The sequence below is a fragment of the Mirounga leonina genome, unplaced genomic scaffold (genome assembly GCF_011800145.1).
Source record: "Mirounga leonina isolate KUSES-001 unplaced genomic scaffold, KU_Mleo_1.0 Mir_176, whole genome shotgun sequence".
In the NCBI taxonomy this organism is placed as follows: Eukaryota; Metazoa; Chordata; class Mammalia; order Carnivora; family Phocidae; genus Mirounga; species Mirounga leonina.
Genome location: NW_023270454.1, coordinates 42,920,380 through 42,940,555, shown reverse-complemented (window position 1 = coordinate 42,940,555; position 20,176 = coordinate 42,920,380). Strand labels below are relative to the sequence as shown.

At 38.9% G+C, this 20,176-nt stretch overlaps 1 protein-coding gene and 1 pseudogene across 1 annotated transcript; one reads left to right on the top strand and one right to left on the bottom strand.

The window, feature by feature from the left end:
* Positions 1-1,173, bottom strand: part of LOC118022547 — a 30,791-nt pseudogene extending 29,618 nt beyond the window's left edge.
* A 15,272-nt stretch (positions 1,174-16,445) lies between these two features.
* Positions 16,446-17,579, top strand: LOC118022546 (pancreatic progenitor cell differentiation and proliferation factor-like). The gene is made up of 3 exons (XM_035023260.1): positions 16,446-16,468; positions 17,284-17,441; positions 17,479-17,579. Exons 1-3 carry the CDS (start codon positions 16,446-16,448, stop codon positions 17,577-17,579), a joined length of 282 nt encoding a protein of 93 aa, XP_034879151.1.
* The last annotated feature ends 2,597 nt before the right edge of the window (positions 17,580-20,176 follow it).

Here is a 20,176-nt window from a genome sequence, read left to right as displayed (position 1 = left end):
TTTATTTATTTATTTATTTATTTATTTATTTATTTATTTATTTATTTTAAAGATTTTATTTATTTATTTGACAGAGAGAGACACAGCGAGAGAGGGAACACAAGCAGGGGGAGTGGGAGAGGGAGAAGCAGGCTTCCCGCGGAGCAGGGAGCCTGATGCGGGGCTGATCCCAGGACCCTGGGATCATGACCTGAGCCGAAGGCAGACGCTTAACGACTGAGCCACCCAGGCGCCCCAAGATTTTATTTATTTATTTATTTGACAGAGAGAGACACAGTGAGAGAGGGAATGCAAGCAGGGGGAGTGGGAGAGGCTTCCCGTGGAGCAGGAAGCCCAATGCGGGGCTCGATCCCAGAACCCTGGGATCATGACCTGAGCCGAAGGCAGACGATTAATGACTGAGCCACCCAGGTGCCCCGAATTCCATCTCTTTAAGGGAAGAGCTGCAGAGTCATATTGCAAAGGACGTGGGTTCAGACAGGTCATTTGGGCCACCCATGTAACTAGTCTGCCAGGAGACAGGCAAACTCCACGTTAGAATATAATGTGATAAGGACTACAAAAGGTGCATGTGTACAGTGGAAAAAAAATTTTTTTTACAATGTTCTTCTACCTTCATTAGATTGTTTTTAAAAGAACAAGAGGAAGAAGGGTGTAGGAAAGTGGCCCATAAACAATTTCAGCTCTTCTTTTCCTCCTCTTTTCCACAATACGTAACAAAGACACTTACTGTGGGAGATCTCAGTGGTGTTCAAGACTTGCCTGGGGCAGCCACTCCAAAGACGTGCTACTGAGCAGTTTGGAAGTCACATCCTGCCTGCAGAGGTAGTGTGAATCCCTGTATTGTTTCTCTAGCAAAGAAGATACAGTTTGGAAACTCAGCTCTTACGGAAAACCTCAGGTACTTTCCTGGGTCTTCAGGGAAGGCTTTTCTGGGTTACTTTCTGTTTTTGGAGTCACTATTGGATGCTGAGCTTCATTTCATTTTCCATTCTGCATTTGTCACTTGGTCTCATTAAATTTCCCGGTCTCACTTGTCTGATTTAGACTCCTGTCAACTCCCAAGGCAGAGATGGCTGCCTGCTATATTTTACAGAACTTAGGAAATGCTAGCTATGGATTTAAATCAATGAATCTTACACTTACTTACCCTGCAACCCGAACTTTCTGCATCATACCAATAACCTCTCAAAAAGTCAATTGCTGTTTACCTTTGGGTGTTGTTACAGGAAAAGAGCCAATTAGTACTTCTGTGCTGCAGTCCCTGTGGACATCACTGTAGCCCTCCGCACTGGAAAATGAAGACGTGAGGGGCGCGATTGCATGGTTGAGGGAACTAGCTCACCTCAAAGAGGTGTTCGAGGGCCTGGGTGGCTCAGTCGGTTGGGCGACTGCCTTCGGCTCAGGTCATGATCCTGGAGTCCCTGGATCGAGTCCCGCGTCGGGCTCCCTGCTCGGCAGGGAGTCTGCTTCTCCCTCTGACCCTCCCCCCTCTCATGTGCTCTCTCTCTCATTCTCGCTCTCTCAAATAAATAAATAAATCTTTAAAAAAAAAAAGTGTTCGAAACTCTTGAGTTACAATCTGCTTGTCCCTTTTTGAACTTCCAATACTGTCCTATTTTCAGAAGAAATAAATTGAAGAGGATTAGAACTTTCTGGCTCTCAGGGGATCGTGTCCTGGAATGGTGCTGCAGCACCATTTTCTCTAGAAATATTTAAAAACAAGGTAGATGAGGGGCGCCGGGGCGGTTAAGCATCTGCCTTTGGCTCACATCATAATCCCAGGGGCCCCAAGTCGGACTCCCTGCTCAGCGGGGAGCCTGCTTCTCCCTCTTCCTCTGCCTGCCGCTCCCCCCTGCTTGTGTGTGCGTGCTCGCTCTCTCTGACAAATAAATAATTAAAATCTTTAAAAAAAAAAGATTAAAATTTAAAAAATTAATTAAAAAAACAAGGTAGATGAACTCATGTCTGCAAGACTAGGTGAGTTCTGTGATACCATGTATCAGAAAACAGTTTTTGAGATGATCAATTTTCCTTTCTTCTCTGCTCTTGACACCCATCTTGATTTAAGTCCACTTAACAAAGGGTGTGCATGAATGTGTGTACATACATACACATGACTCTCAGAGTAAGAAACAAAGCTAAAATATGTTCTGAAAATGTCCGGTTGAAACCATTTATTTTACAGGCAAGTTAACAATCAGATAATAGAAAAAACATTTTGCACAATATCTAGCCAGTTTGCCAGCTGTGTGAGAGGTGGCCTCTCAGTGCATTCAGATTGAGTTTACAGAAACTTGCTTTTAGACTCTGGACTCCGGGAACCAAACAGAGGGCTACAGAAGGGAGGGGGGTGGGAGGATGGGGTAACCGGGTGATGGGTATTAAGGAGGGCATGTGTGGTGATGAGCACTGGGTATAATAAGCAACTAACGAATCGTTGAACACTACATCAAAAGCTAATGGTGTACTATATGTTGGCTAATTGAACGTAATAAACAAAAATAGAAAGAAACTTGCTTTCATACATGGGATGGCTTAGAAGTGGTGGAGTCATCATTCAGAAACTGGTACTGTAGTGTTCTATTGTTGTTGAAGAAAGATGGCACTTTATTTTGAGAAAGACCTACACTCTGCTCGTGGAAGCAGGCATTGGAAGGGGTGCACCTTGTGAGTTACTCTGAGGTGGTTATCTGAGGTGGAAGGAGGGTTATCTCTTGTACTGTAGTTTGTTGGAAGCAATGCTATGGCCCAGCCAAGTGCACAGAGGCACATGACATTAAAGCAGAGCCAACTGAAGGAGGAGGTACAGCATGTGTTATCTATGTGTATCTATAATTTAGACCATAAGTAGCTCTGCCCAGTCCAAAAACATTTCCACCTTTATAAGAGTGGCCATGCTTCCCAGTTTGCCTGTTGTCCTGGCATGATTAACTTTCAATTTAAAAAAAGTGTCCCTGGTTAGACAATACATTATTCAGCCACCCTTGCTATCAATATAGTAGGAATGACACTATATCTTTATGTCACCTAGGGTTTTCCTTCTCCAAAGTTCCTTTCACTTACTTAATAGAAGTATGATTTAGAGATCCAAAACCTGAAAAAAACTTATCGTCCGTTGGAAACAGGAAGTGAGGCAGGATTTGATGGGTGTGATGGAAATAATGAAGCAGAGAGTCTTGAAAGGGAGATCATGAAGTCCCCAAAGGCAAACTCCTTCCACCTTCCACTGGTGCCAGAGCCAATGTTCAGTGCGAGACTAGTCACCTTGCAGGTGGTGTGAGGCCAATGGAAGGTTTATTGCTCAACTGCTTCAATGAAGAGATAAATTCTTCCTCATTCTCTATGCTGAAAGAGCCAATACAAATTTCAAAGTACTACCAGGGCCTCAGGAACTTTTTCTTTTCTTTAAAAAAAAAAATCAGTCAGTGTTTTGATTGCTTAGAGTCTTACCCTTTTAAAATAATTTAATATGTATTTAAAATTCCCATCTCCAGCCTTATCTTTTCTTTAAAATTTATGTTGAAGAACTTGTGTAGGGTGACCTGTAGAGTTCCTTACATTTACCCTGGTTAACATGTACTTCTTTCTTGTGTATCTCTTGTAATTTGGCAGTTGGGTCCCCAAACCTGATCAGACTATTGGTGGTGTTGCTATCTTTCATCAAGGCAAATACTGTCTAGACGGTCATTTTCTGATGTTAGCAGTCATTCATGTTCATTGCCTAATTCAGAGGTCAACAAACCTCTGTGAGCCAAATTGGGTCCAACTGCTGCTTTTGTAAGTAGTTTTATCAGAATGTAGCCATACATTGTCCATGGCTGCTTTTTCTCTAATAGCAGAATTGAGTAGTTGTGATTTGGCCGTGGGCCCTGCAAAGCCTGTGGTATTTATTATCAGCCTCTACAGAACAGCTTGCTGATCCCTGAACTAATTAATTCATTAGTGGTTTCAAAGTGGCGATAATGCTATTCTGTGTGTGTGTGTGTATGTGTGTGTGATATCTCTTAAAATACAAAATACCCCCAGAATTCATACTGATACTTCCAGTTCTAATATAGGATTACAGGAGTTTCACTTAAACTCTTATATTTTTATATCTTTTTTTAAACATCAAGAACCCTGGTTCTCAGAAACACAGGGATGATTGGATTTTTTTCACTTGTGAATGTTATTTTTTTTTAATTGACATGCAACGTTATATTAATTTCAGTTGTACAATGTAATGATTTAATACTTGTATATAGTACTGCAAAATGATTACCATAATAAGCCTAGTTAACATCTATCACCACACAGAGAATTTTTTTATGTTGAGAACTTTTGAGACTGACTCCCTTAGCAACTTTCAGATTTGCAATACAGTTATTATTAACTCTAGTTGCCGCACTGTACGTTACATCTCCATGACTTATTTTATAATTGAAAGTTTGTACCTTTTGACTCCCTTTACCCATTCAGCCCACCCCGCATTCAGCCCCCTCTGGCAGTCACCGATCTGTTCTCTGTAACTATCAGCTTCTTTTTTGAAGATATTTTTTGAGGAATGATTAAATTTTAATATTTCATAATTACTCATCTGCTTAAACTCATATTATATTACAGTTTAGTGATAATAATTTTTTAGTAATAATTTATTAGTAAATTAATGTACTAGATATATAATATATATTATATATAATATATAATAGAAAATATCAATGATAAATAGTTGATTAATAATAAATCTATCACCAACAAATATGATTACAAAAAACAAAATTACAACATTTTTTTATATGGTATCTGCATTCTTGTAACATACTTTATTCTCTACCTTTTGAGTTCAATTATGCCTTTACTGGTTTTCTGCCTGCTGGATCTGTCCATTTCTGATGGAGGCTTTCGAGTTCTCCAGCTATAATAGTGGATTCATCTACTTCTCCTTGCAGTTTCATATATTTTGACATTCTCTTGTATGATGTATACAAATTGAGGTTTGTTATGACTTTTTGGAGAATTGATGCCTTTATCATTATGTCATGCCCCTTTTCATCCCTGAAGCTTTGCTTTCTTTGAGGTCTGCATTATCTGAAATCAATAGAGCTACTTTGCCTTTTTTAAAAATTAGTTTTAGTATGGTTAATTTTTCTCCATCCATTCACTTTAATCTGTATGAGTCTTTAAAGTGGGACGTTATGGGCAACATACAATTGGGTCTTGTATTTTGGTCTACTCTTACTCTGACAATCTCTATTGATTGAAAAATTGGTGTATTTAGACCACTGACATTTAAAGTGACTATATCATTGGATTAATATCTACCATATTTGTTACTGTTCTCTTAGTTGCTCTTGTTCTTTGTTCCTATTTTTGTCTTCTTCTCCTTTTCTGACTTCTGTGGTTTCAATTGAGCATATTATATGATTCCATTTTTTCCTCATTGCTTAGCTTATCAACTCTACTTTTTTTGAAAGGCTTTTTAGTGGTTGCCCTAGCATTTACAGTATACGCTTACAACGAATCCACGTCCATTTTCAGAGAAGGAATAAGTCAAGGTAGAATAAAAACTTTTATTTTGCTTGTTCTCCGTTGATCTAACGGATAAGTCGGTTAAGCGTCCAACTCCTGGTTTTGGCTCAGGTCATGATCTCAGGGCCCTGAAATCAAGCTCCATTTCAGGCTTCGCACTCAGCTGGTGTCCGCTTGAGGATTTTCTCTCTCTCCCCCTCTGCCCTAACACCCCTTTTTAAATAAATAAATAAATCTTTAAAAAATAGTAATAGCAAAAATGTATTTGATTATGTATGTATATGTATACAAACTTATGCGTAAGTGAAATGGATAATAGCAATGATAAAAGAGATGGAAGGAATTAGGATTATTTTGTAATTAGAAAGTAGTTGCAGTACCCATGAAGCAGTTCTAATCCTCCTTCTTTGATGCTTTTTCTTTCTTTATGTAGACTCAAGTTTCTTTTTTTTTTTTTAAAGATTTTATTTATTTATTTGATAGAGAGAGACACAGCGAGAGCGGGAACATAAGCAGGGGGAGTGGAAGAGGGAGAAGCAGGCTTCCCGCGGAGCAGGGAGCCCGATGAGGGGCTCGACCCCAGGACCCTGGGATCATGACCTGAGCCGAAGGCAGTCACTTAACCAACTGAGCCACCCAGGCGCCCCTAGACTCAAGTTTCTGACCTATATCATTTTCCTTCTCTCTGAAGAACTTTTTTTTTAACATTTACTGCAAGGCGGGTCTCTCGGCCACAGGTTCCCTCAATTTTTGTTCATCTGAGAAAGTCTCAATTTTTCCTTCTTTTGAAAGGTAATGTCACAGAGTACAGAATTCTAGGTTTGTATTTTTGTTTCTCTTGACACTTTAAATATTTCACTCCACTTTCTTCTTGCTTGCCTGGTTTCTGAAGAGAAGTTAATGTAATTCGTATCTTTGCTCCTCTACAAATAAGGTATTTTTTTCCTTCCGGCTTCTATCAGGATTATTTCTTTCTCCTTCTCTTCCACCTCCCCTCCTCTTCTGTCTCCCCCGTCCTCTTCCACTGAAGCATTATTGACATAAAGTGTTATATTAGTTTCAGGTGTACGACACAATGATTCAACAACTCTATACTTGGTGCTCACCGCGATGAGTGTAGTCACCATCTGAGGATTATTTCTTTGTTTTTTACTATTTGAATATAACATGCCTAGGTGTAGTTCTTTGCAGGGCATTTATCCTCCTTTGAGTTCTCAGAGCTTTCTGGACCTGTGGTTTGGTGTCTGACGTTAATTTGGGGAAATTCTCAGTTACTGTTCTTTCTTGCTCTCTCTTTCCTCCTTCTCGTATTCCCATTATGTGTGTGTTACACCTTCTGTAGTTCTCCCACATCTCTTGGCTGTTCTGTTCCATTTTTTCTCAGCCTTTTTTTCTCCTTGCTTTTCCATTTTGGAAAGTTCTATTGAGATACCCTCAAGCTCAGAAATCTTTCCTCAGCCACGTCCAGTCTGTTAATGGGCCTATCGAAGACACTCTTCATTTCTGTTATAGTATTTTTGATCTCTAGAATTTCTTCCTGATTCTTTCTTAGAACTTCATCCTCTGCTTAATTGTCCGTATACTTTATTCATTAGAGCCCTGAACATAGTAATTATAGTGGTTTTAAATTCTTGATCTGATAATTCCAACATGCCTGCCAGGTGAGTCTGGTTATGATGCTTGTTCTGTCTCTTTAAACTATTTATTTGCCTTTTAATATACCTTGTAATTCTTTCTTGATAGCCATACATGATACACTGGGTAAAAGGAACTGCCATAAATAAGCCTTTACTAATGTGGTGGTTATATGTGGGGGAAAGGGAGGTCTCAGTCTTTTTTGAGCCTGTGCCTCTGAAATGTGAACTTCCCCTGTGCTTCTTAGGTTTTTTCTCCCTTTTAGGTGGGACAGGATGGCTAGAGTGAGCTGGCATGGGTAGTTTCCTTTTGTCAGTTAGGTTAGGCTTTGATAAAGCCCCGATAGTTTAGGCTCTGGTAAAATAGCTTCTCCTGAGGACAGACCATTTTAGGAACAGAATGCTCTGGAGTATTTCAGATTGGTTCCTTTTACCTTCCTCTTGCTAGAAGCACAAGGGGATTTTTCTCTGATATTCATGGTAAGAACCTGGTTGAGCTCCTAGAGGTAAAACTTAGGTATGGTGGTCTCTCTGACTGGAAACCCCTCGTTTTTTTTTTTTTTGTTTTTTTTTTTAAGATTTTATTTATTTATCAGAGAGCACAAGCAGGGGGAGTGGCACAACATGCAGAGAGAGAAGCAGGCTCTTTGCTGAGCGGGGAGCCCAATGTAGGACTTGATCCCAGGACCCTGGGATCATAACCTGAGCCGAAGGCAGACACTTAACCTACTGAGCCACCCAGGCATCCCACCCCTAAAGTTTTTAACTTTCAGATTCATCCACTCTGAGCCCCCAGCAATTCATCAATTGCAGTTGAGGTTTCCTACCCTGGTACTGGTTCCCACAGAGGCTCCTGCTTGAAGCTTTCTGCTCTGGTAAGTGTGACTCTCTGTAGCTCCTGTTTTGTACTTCAATTTTGGGGATAGCAGTTTTCTTTACATCACTTCTTTGATGGATATAAGAAAAGTTGTTTACTTTTCACTTTGTTCAGTATTTCACTTGTTGCTAGGACAGAGTGATGACTTTCAAGCTCCTTACATGCTGGACTGGGAACCAGAAGTCTATTCCTTATATATATATATATTTTTTTATATTTTATTAATTTTTTTTATTCTTATGTTAATCCCCATACATTACATCATTAGTTTTAGATGAAGTGTTCCATGATTCATTGTTTGTGCGTAACACCCAGTGCTCCATGCAGAATGTGCCCTCCTCAATACCCACCACCAGGCTAACCCATCCTCCCACCCCCCTCCCCTCTAGAACCCTGTTTGTTTTTCAGAGTCCACCGTCTCTCATGGTTCGTCTCCCCCTCCGATTCCCCCTGCTTCACTCTTCCCCTCCCGCTACCTTCTTCTTCTTCTTCTTTTTTTTTTTCTTAACATATATTGCATTATTTGTTTCAGAGGTACAGATCTGAGATTCAACAGTCTTATTCCTTATATTTTAACCCTCACTTAGTTGTAATCTGTAAGTAATCTGTAAGTAGTAATCATCACAATTATACTCTACTAGTTTTGGTTGTCTAAATATTTTTCTCTTGAGATTTCTCAGAATGAGCACATGAGGTCAATATTCTCTTAGTTCTTACATATTGATAGTGGTTTGTATCTTTTATTTTGAAAATTAAATTTTGCTAGTTAAAAATTCTTGGATTATGTCTTCTTAGTATCTTAAATATGTTTTGTCATTTTATTCAGGAATATCACATTCCTGACAAAAAGTTGAATAGTAACTCTGGCTGGCAGACCTTAGGTGATCTCCAATACCAATGCTTTTTTCTCCTGTTATCCATGTCTTTATTTAATCCCCTTCTCTTGAGTGTGGATAGACCCTGTGACCTGCTTCTAGCCAATGGAATATGGCAAAAGTGATAAGATGAGGTTGCATTAAATAAGATGCATCTTTGGCAGATTGAGGGAAGAGTCTTTTTTTTGGTAAAGATTTTATTTATTTATTTGAGAGAGAGCGAGAGCAAGAACAAGTGGCAAGGGGAGGGGCAGAGGGAGAGGGAGAAGCAGACTTCCCACAGAGCAGGGATCCCTGCCATGCAGGCCTTGGTGCCAGGACCTGGAGATCATGACCCGAGCTGAAGGCAGATGCCCAGCCGACTGAACTACCCATGTGCCCCGAGTCTTCTTTTGATTTTGTTTTTGGCTTTGAAGAAGTAAGTTTTCATGTCGTGAGAGGGTCTACAGAGTGGGCCACCTGGCAAGAAACTGTAGGCATTCTCTATGAGCTGAGAGAGACCCTTGCCCAATAGCCAGAAAGAAGGCAAGGATTTCAGTTGTACAACCTCCAGGAACTAAATTCTGCTAACAACCTGAGTGAATTTGAGAGCATTTTTTTCTGCCAGTCAAGCCTCCATTTTATTTATTTATTTATTTATTTATTTATTTATTTATTTATTTTTTAAAAGATTTTATGTATTTATTTGAGAGAAAGAGAATGAGAGAAAGCACATGAGAGGGGGGAAGGTCAGAGGGAGAAGCAGACTCCCTGCCGAGCAGGGAGCCCGATGCGGGACTCGATCCCGGGACTCCAGGATCATGACCTGAGCCGAAGGCAGTCGCTTAACCAACTGAGCCACCCAGGTGCCCAAGCCTCCATTTTAGTGCACGGACTGATCTACCTTGATTGCAACCTTGTGACACCCTGTGTAGAGGACTGAGGTCTTTAGAGGACCCCACTATAGCCTTGATCAAAAGCTTCTGAAGCAGGTGTGGTCCGATCTGGCAGGCAGTTTACTTCTTTTGTTTGGTTGATATGACAGCTTTCAACTTGTTAAGGACTGGACTTGATTTGGCCTATCTGCTGCCTGTTTCAAAGATAATCAGTGTTTCTCTGCCTTCTCTTCGTAAAGATTGGCCCAATTAGAGGCAGGCTGACCATTCGCTTGATTTGCTAGTGAAAGTCACTGATAACTTAGTGGAAAGTTAGGCTTTGGGAAATTAAGTTCTGTCATGTGCACAAACTTCATGATTACCATATAAACAAGAAAAGAATCCAGCTAGGTTGGATCTAGTCAAGATGTTTAGTGGACTTAATAGGTAACAAATTATCTGGAAAATTCTGTCTACATTTCATTATGTGCATGTTCACCACACTGCTTTTGACACTAACTCATAATTAAATCTTAAAGTTTAGAGTGTGTAGTAGAGCCACAATTCAAACGATGAGGCATTGGTGTTGGACAGGCTGCCTTTTGTTCAGTTCTGAGCTTCTGTATGATCTTAGTAGTGCAAGGGTCCTCTGAGCTTGAGACCTCATTCAGTTAAATTCATTTATTCACTTGTTCATTCAATATATATTTATTGAGTGTATATTAGACAATGAGTGAGCTGTTTAGAGATGAAGTGGAGATTTGGGGGATATTACTGATGATGGACTCTGAAGACGAGGGTTTCTGAGTTGGGGAGGGGTAGGAGATAGGATTATATTCAGCAAAATACAGAATTGTGTGGAGATGAGGCTAGGTGATAAGGAATGACCTAGAAATCTTGAGTGACTTGTGGAAACTGCCATAAACTTGGAAAAGGTACATGATGGGATTAGTCCTGATTGTTCCTTAGGCATATTATAGGGGTAGGGGGATGTTGTGAAGGATAGGAGGGCTTCACCAAGAGGCCCCTTTTCACTCCTTCAGATCTCTCAAGTTAAAGCTCTCGAAGCACCATCTTTGGACTAACACAAATATATCTTTTTTAAAGATTGAAGAAAGTTTTAGATTTTAAGAGATCTTGTTTAACCCTTCTTTACTATTCAAGTTAGGAAACTGAGATGTCATTATTTTCTCAATTTCACTGGAAAAGTTAGGGTAAGAACCAAGTACAGTAATCTTGGGCCCAGTCCTCTTTCCACTATATCAAATAGATAAATAGATGAAATAGAGAGTCATCCATGTAGAAGGGATAAAGGGTGTTTATTGCCTCAGGGGCAGTAAACATTCTCTAATGAGATGATAGGAATAAAAACTCCTTTCCTCAGGCCTACGAAAGTCCTGACTCCAGCATTCATAGGGAGAGAAGAGGTGAGGAAGCTTGACATACCCAATTAGGCAAAGAAGATCAAAGGATGCAGGCTCAGTAAAAACCTAAGCAGAGAGGCAGAGAGAGGAAGGAAGAGGATGCCTGCTTGCCCCATCCATCCCCAAGGCCATTTTCCTCTCAGGCTCTCCTATAATCAGGTCTCTGTCCCGACATCCACTGGCTAGAAAGCATTGCAATTTGCATTGCAGGGAGAAGCTAACGTCAAGTACTTACTTACTCTTCTAATAAGGCAGTGAGAACAGTAGAGCCCTAAAACTTTAGCCTTGGAGAATTCTGATTTAGTGGCTTGGGGAAGGTAAACGAGAGAAATGTCTGCCTAAGTATATTTTTACTCCTATAGTCATTATTTTGTGTAGAATCCTTTAAGAAAATTGCCTGCCTCCTCCATGCCCAATTTCCAGAAGTTTGACAGAGATGAATTGAATATTACTTGAAATGATTTTTTAAAAACAAAATGAAATCTGGTCAACTGAAACTGAACTAAAGGAAAAAATGCTCAAGGAAAATTGTCCCTCTTCAATAAACATCTGACACATCTCCAGTCTCATTAATCACCACACAAAAAAATCAATATTTCATTTTATTTTTTAAGTTTGCATCCATTTCAAAATCCCAACAGTGTCTTGATCATTTAAAATAATTTCATTTAATTGAGGGTAATTTTTAATAAGCCTCTCAAGTGTTCCTGACAGGTTCCTGAATCAATAACTTTATAAATTTTTATTGTTAAATTTGATAAAGATAATTTTTCTGTGCCTCTGATGATAATACATTAGCAATAAAAAAGTCACATAAAGCTAAATAACAATAACAATTGGTTTGATTTACTTTTGATATTTGTGTGCAACTGTAACAGACTCTGTCCATGCCCAGCACATCCTATGGTACAGCTATTTCAGTGTGCTCAGCTCACTTCCGTCTGCCAGTCTCAGCTTTCATGTGCCTGAGGGTTTTCTCCAACACCACAGAAGCCAACTCTACCATGTGCATGACAGACCAGAGTTACCATTGCTGGAGAATGAATACCTCCAACTCCAGGAGTAAACCGCAAGCAGTGACTCGGCAGTTTCAGTATAAACATCCCAGTTCCCATCTCTCAGGGTGGGATAATTTTGAGGCCGGTGTTTTTCATCATTTCCCAGAGTTAAACTCTAGTCACAGTGGAAAGTCATCCATTATCTCATCCCCCCGAGAAGAAGTTTTGTGTATGTCAGTGATACTTTTTTCTTGCAGAAATACTTTAAAAGGATCCTATGGTATATTCTCTTTACCAGCTTGAATTGTCCATCATGGTTCCATAGAATATGTACAAAGTTACAAAATTTGTTACTCCCTGAGAGTGTGTGGGTTCGTTCAGTTATTATTATTATTTTTTTAATATTTACTTATTTATTTTAGAGAGCTAGAGTGCATGCTTGAGTGCGCATGTGTAAGCGCGCTTGAGAGTGGGGAGGGGCCGAAGGAGAGGGAGATCGAGAATCCTCAGACTCCACACTGAATGCAGAACCAGAGGTAGGCACCATCCCAGAACCCTGAGATGATGACTCGAGCCAAAATCAGGAGTCAGCTGCTAAACCAACTGAGCCACCCAGGTCACCCTCGTTCATTGTTGAGTTCATATGTTAATCTTCATACCTAACTCAATGTTAAGTTCTAACTCCCAGTACCTCAGAATGTGACCTTATTTGGAAATAGTATTATTGCAGATTAGTTAAGATGAGGTCATTAGGGTGGGTCCTACTCCAGTATGACTGGAGTCCTTATAAAAAGGGGAAATTTGGATACAGACAACACATACACACGAAGTACGCCATGTGAAAATGAAGGCAGAGATTGGGGTGATGTTTCTAGAAGTCAAAGAATGACAGAGATTTTCAAGTAAACCACCAGAAGCTGTGGTACTTTGTTATGACAGCCCCAGCAAACCCTGTTTCCTGCTAAGTTAGGTTTCATCTAAAAAGGGCTACTTAAAATACATGTTAAAGATGGAAATGTAGAGAAATGAAGACAGAATTTTAATTCATTATTTTTCTTATAAAGCCCCTTCCTCTCTGTCTCTTCTAAGTTACTGTGGTAGGAGTTCTTTTCTCTAAATACAGTCTTCATCTTTCTCATCTTCTATTTTTACCACTCAGTCTCTGCTTCCAAGGATGTCACTTCAACCTCTACTACTCAGACCCAGCATGTCACTTCCCTCCTTTCCAGCCTGTACCTTTTTTCCCCCCTAAGGAACCTCACTGTTTTCAGCATGCCACCTTTTTTCCTTGCATATTCTTTGATAAGTTTTTTGAACTCACTACATGGCAAGCTTGGGATTGCTTTTCATTTTCAGTCATCATCCTACCCACTTGCTTTCATTTATAATTTATTTCAAATCTTGTCCTTTTTTATCAATGTTTACAAACTTTGGTTTTCACGAAAGCCCAATTTAAAACATGCTATCCAGTCTTCCACTTACAACATTTCTTGTAAATATTATTATTCTGAAATTTCTTTTCCTCCTGGACATAATTCCAAACTGTTACTCTTTTATTTTTTTAAAAAAATATTTTATTTATTTATTTGTTTTAGAGAGAGGGGGGTGGGGAGGGGCGGGGCGGGGAAGGGAGAGGCAGAGAATCTCAAGCAGACTCTGCGCTGAGCGCAGAACTTGCCAAACTGTTACTCTTCAAGCTACTTTAATTCTTTCCTTTTTTATTATATGAAAACACAAAAAAGAATGGACATGAAATATTAGATCATTTTTTTTTACCTCACAGAAAAACTCTCTCCGGGAATTTAATGATTTGGTCTGTTTGTTGAATTATACTGTCTCAGTGTCCTAAGCCAGTTTTAATATCAGCTCTGTTAAGTGTATAACTTTTACAAGTTTTCAGATTAGTGATAATTTTAAATACTGGGACAACCAGATTAATACATGGATACTGCCTGTCATGCAAAGTATAAAATGTAATTGAGATTTTGGCAAGAGGAGAAAATACCAAATGTTTTCACTTCTGTTTAATAGCTCCGGTCAACAAACCATACATCTTTGAGTTACAGACACTGTGTAGTATAACCAACACCAAACAATAATTCAGTGTATTGAGTGCAGTCGGACCCTGAACAACCTGGGGTTAGGGGCATGGACCCTTTGCATAGTCTAAAATCCACATATAACTTTTGCCTCCCCAAAAACTTAACTATTAATAGCCTACTGTTGACCAGAAGCCTTACTGATAACATGAACAGCCTATTAACACATATTTTGTATGGTATATGTATTATATGCTGTATTATTATAGTAAAGCAAGCTAGAAGAAAATGTGATTAAGATGGTCATAAGGAAGAGAAAACACATTTATGTTGTACTGTATTTATCAAAAAAAATTCTGTATATTAGTGGATCTGCGCAGTTCAAACCTGTGTTGCTCAGGGGTCAACTGTAAAGTGTAACCTAGATGCCTCTGATTTCCAGTCTGTTATAGTATGATCAGGACCCAGTTATCCTTTCCTAATTCATGTGCATATTTAGCTGGTATACTTGGTAAACATGGACTTGAACTAAAAGGTATGGCAGTTGGATACTCAATCAGAATGAGGATATTAAAATTCAGTGACAAAATATCCTATGAACATGCATATATTAAGTGGCTTCTGTGTTTCTTAGGCATGATGGGCTGAAAAATAATAAGGTGTTAGATCTTACCTCAAGGAAGTTACAATTCACTTGGAAACTCATGACATACACAACATGTGCAACAATTATTGAGGAAGCAGAGAGAGTACATGACTTTTTTTTTTGAGATGATTCAGAGACATCATTTGATCTTCCAGAATGATGACACAAATTTATACATACAAAATTCCTGTCTCAAATCACCTATTTAACTGGCATAAGAAATGCATATGCCAATGATAGGTTAATCTTTTCTCCCCCCAACTTTATTGAAGAATAATTGACAAATATAATTGTAAAAATTTAAATTATACAGTGTGATGATTTGATATACATATCACATTGTGGAATGATTGCCAAGATCAAAATAATAAACACATCTATTTTTTTAAAAAGATTTTATTTATTTATTTGAGAGAGAGACAGATAGTGACAGAGATAGCGAGAGAGAACACAAGCTGGAGGAGAGGGAGAAGCAGGCTCCCACTGAGCAGGGAGTCCAACGTGGGGCTTGATCCCAGGACCCTGGGATCATGACCTGCGCCGAAGGCAGACGCTCAACCGACTGAGCCACCAGGTGCCCCAATAAACACATCTATTACCTCACATAGTTAACTCTTTGTGTGTATGCTTATGTGGTGGGAATTCTTAAGGATCTACTTTCGGCAATTCTCAAGTATATGCTACTGTATTTTTAACTATAGTCATCATGCTATACATTAGATCCTCAGAACTTAATCTTCTTTTAACTGAAAGTTTGTACCTTTTGACATACATCTCCCCATTTCCAGAGGTTTAATCTTTATTATGTCTTTATTGGGGTATATCAGTGAATACTACCCCACAGATCTTTGACAAACAACATCAGATTATAAGATAAACCTGAATATGATCTATATAATATCTATAATATGTATCTATAAAATATTGATATTATGTAATGTATATATTATAACATAATATACATATAAAATGTAATATATGTTAAAATTTGGATAAACAGACTATTTCAACATTAAGAGAGATTAAGATATTCTCCATTCCTTTCTTCTGCCATTTTACAGATAGGGAAACTGCACCAGAGAGAGCATAGCATTTGTGAGATACTTTTGTGTATATGTGGGTGGGGTACAGAAGAGGAGAAAAAGGGGGAATAGTCTAAATCCATATTCTCATTGTTAGAAAAGATGGGGTTTAAGATAAGTGATGAGACAGGGAGAGCAGGAAGTCAAGTTGATGACTGAGAAAAGGTCCCATGGGAGGAAGTGAAAGCATCAGAGTCTGAACTCCCATCTCCTGTCTTCAAGTTCTGTGTTTTTTCCCCACTACATCACAGTTCTGGAAATTCCTATCTACAATTAAAGTAAGGGAATTTAGGGAAGACTTGAATTTTTCCCAGCTGTGAGAAGAGCTAACTGTTCATAGAAAACCCAGAGTGCCATTCTTTTTTGTGGTTTGATGTGATTGTGTGTGGCCAATACATGGCTCAGAGGCAGATATGTCTAAATTTGTTTCTGATGCTTCACGTACTCTGTTTTAGTAACGAAAGAGGGTTTCTTTGCTTTTGCTCAAAGGATGAATGCAGCCATCATGGCTTATAGGATTTTGCAGAGGTTTGTGAAATCTGTTGGAATAGACTTTATTCATAACAACACCAACTGTGAAATAAGCATTGCACTATTTTGTTTGGAAAATTAGAATTTTGTCTATGTAAAATAGATATGCATCAAGCACAGGAGCTAAAAGGTTGAATAGAAATGATGAAAATATTTCAGACTCAGATGTTTTGGAAGATTTTAAAAAGATTTTTGTTTTGTAGAAATCCAATTTTGCCACATTACTGAAAATCAAGAGTATAATTAAGCCAGTTAACATTTAAAATCTGATTGGAATAGAAGTTTTAACTCTGTTAAGAGAGATGTAGATACAGATCTTCCAATTATGTGCTAATAATTAAACATTATCAACTGTTGATAAAAACACTTTGTTGAAGGAACTCTACTTGACCATACTTCTTTCACTACATCTGAATTATTTTCTATACAAGAAAGTAGTAAAATTATACATCTTAAAAGTACTTCATGTCAAACTGTCCTTCCCTAATTGGTAGATGTCAGAAAGTTTTACATTAGTGATTAAAATATAATATGTGCATATTCCTAGACATGCATGGATGCACTTAACATTTTTGCATATTTTTTCTGGACACTGAGTGAGATGTTATAAACTGGAAAAGAGAAGATTGAGGCAAATTAATGAGCTTATACGACTTGTTGAAGTTTCATGTCAAGACAGTTTGTTGACCCCCTGAATGTTTCGGTAGTGGAGCGGCCCTCGGCGTCTCCTCTGCAAAGGGGCTCCGTGGCCTAGCATCCGTCCGTGCCACCCGCAGTTGCGCAGTGAGGCCCAAGAGGGGTTGCCACTGAAGTTTCCAGCATCCCACAAGCGACAGCAAGGCAGCCATCCCCTCCAGCGGCTTGCTCGCAGCCACCCATGACTATTACCGGTGTCGCCTGGGTTCCACTGCTAGGAACAGCCCCTGCGGAACTGCGGAGTATCCTGGGGAAGCCATCCCTCACCACCCGGGTCTCCGCAAAGCCAACCTAGGGCCCTCCTGGGCAAGCTTCTTTTCCGGGAAGTCCACTCTTCTGTTCATGGCTACAGTGTTGGAGTCTCCAGACTGCTTGGAATCTTCCTGGGCCTCCAGGGCACTATCACCTGTGACTTGGCTCTGGAAGCCACGAGGAAGCAGCCTGGTGGCTAGCCTGGCAAAGCCGACGCCAGGCCCCAGTCCTGAGAGGCCACCACCAGGCTTTAGGAGGCACTAGGCTCATCAGAACCCGACCTCTTCTCCTAGACTCGGCAGGCTGAAGCAAGCAGAAACAGTTGGGTTTTTTAATATCAAAATAGCAAAAACACCAAAAAGGAAGGTCAGAGAACCCTGCTCTGTACTATCCAAGCCATACACAAGCCTTCCTGACACCCTGTAACCGTGTGCCTTGCAGCAAGTGCAAAATAAACTCCAAGTAGCCAGTAAAAAAAAGAAAAAAAAAGTCTGTTGAAGACTCCTAGAACTTTTTTCTTTAGTCCAGGAAAATGCAGAATATTTGCCACTTTTTTTTCTGAGACTTGTAAGTGTGACACAAACATTAGATTTATATATGTCTTTGTACAGTGGTGCAGGACCATAAAAATTATGATTGTGCAAGTTGACTTGTGCAAAGTAATCTTAATAATCAGGGGGAAAAATTGTGATTGTTCCCTACGGGATCTTTAACCATTTCTGTCAAAACATTAAGAACTCTCTTACTGTTGCTTTATGATCATAGAAGGAAATGGGAAAAATTGTAATTCTAATATTTATTTAGTACACTGTAATTTAAAACATTGCATACATTACACAGAATCTCAGTTCGGGCATTTCAAATAAACACAGTTTGAATTTTAACAAAACATTTTTTAATCCCCTCTGTCTACCCCCCTTGCCCATTATTGTTTACTAGCTTGGTCATTTAGAGTCTCTTTATTTTTCTATCTACTCTCTTAAGAATTCATTAGTAGTCATTACCACTTCCTCATAGTACCAAGATGACAGATTCTATTCATGCCTGACTTTTGCATTACGTCTTTTAGAAAGGATAGTAGTGATAGGTCTCCGGTTTGGCACTGGTTCTTTCCCATATATTTAGAAAAATATTCTATTAGTTTGTCTTTGGTGGTTAAAATTCTTCATAAACATTTTTTAATCTTTCCATCTCATGAAAGATCTAGACCAGATCAATCATGAGCCAATGCTAATAATGTTTAGGCTGACATTTATAATATGTTTTACAGAACAAATATTAACTCCTTTCACTTGAGAACTATTGGGTTCTGTGTGTTTATAACTAGTAAAATAAACAATTTGCTATGTATTTTGTTCTCTTTTCTATCCTGAAACTTTCTTATGAGAGTGTGGATTTAATGACAGAGTAAATATCTCAGGAGATGATTATCTATGCATCTTTCACTACACTGTGTGTTCCTTTTAGGGCATGGGCTACTCTTATTCATTTTTATTACTAACAACATGCCTGAAATAAATTTGGTCCTCCTTAAATACTCAAATAATTGAAGACATCCATGAAAAATGTTTTAAATTTCAAATTTGGAATTAAGGTACTATTCCTGTTAAACATTCTTGTCTTTTTCAATTCTGGTAAAATTATTTAAAGTTATATATCGTATCTTCCTTAGGAAACCAGGTTAGTAGAAGGAGCCATGGGCTTGGATTCAGAAGATATGAAATCAAAGCTTAGCCTTGTTATTTTCTTAAACTTTCTGAAACAATTTTCTTAAATATTAAGTAGTGGTATAATACATCTGACCAGGTTATTGGGAAAAATAAATGAGGTAACAAGAAAGGCTTTTGCACTGTGTTGGTAGGCATGTAATAAATACTTTTAAATAATACTAGAAACTTCTTTCTTTAATGTCCATTATCCATTTTGTAAGATGTAACAATGAAGATTTATAGGTATTTAATTCTTCTCAGGAAAAATGATTTCTTTCTACATTAAAAAGAAATCTATCTTTTGACTTTTGAAGATCAGTGCAGTGGTACGAATATTTTTTCCCTTAGCATCAAATGATCTGGGAAGCTTTTGCTTCTTATGATGATGGACCAAGGTGCTAGTGGGTGACTCCATTGCAGAAAACAACTACAAAACTTGGATATAATACAAAGCAATTACTTGGAGACTGAACAGAAATATTCTTGTATACATGCTCAGAGTAGGGAACTATGGGGTTTCTAGTAAGTTCCTTATTTTTTCATTTTTTTGGCATAAGACTAAGTTCAGTCTCTACAGCTCCTACAGTGGAGGTAAGAGCCACAGTGGGAAAACACCAGTTTTCTGGCCAAGGGAACCAGAAAACTGAAGCCAGGAAAATATGGCTGCTGGAGGGAGTAGGGGAATCCCAGAAAGGGAAGAGCCAGAGAAGGGATCCAAAAATTCTATCTACTCACTTATCTGACTTATTTCTGGTCCATGCATATATGTTCAACTGACTCAGAGCAACCCAGCTATAGAGGACAAGTCTGAAGAGAGACTGGAGCTGCTGCCCCAAAATTAGAATCTCAATGTAAACCCAGCCCAAGTAATTGCCCGCTATAATGACACTTGATTTTAGCTGAAAGGCCGAGAAGCTATTCGCCCGCTAAAACGAAAGAAGCAACATGGGTTGGGAAAAAGAAACAAACAAAAAACAACCAAAAAACCCAAAGTTCAGAATCTCCACAGTGTAACACTGAAAATATCCAGCATAAAGTCCAAAATTAT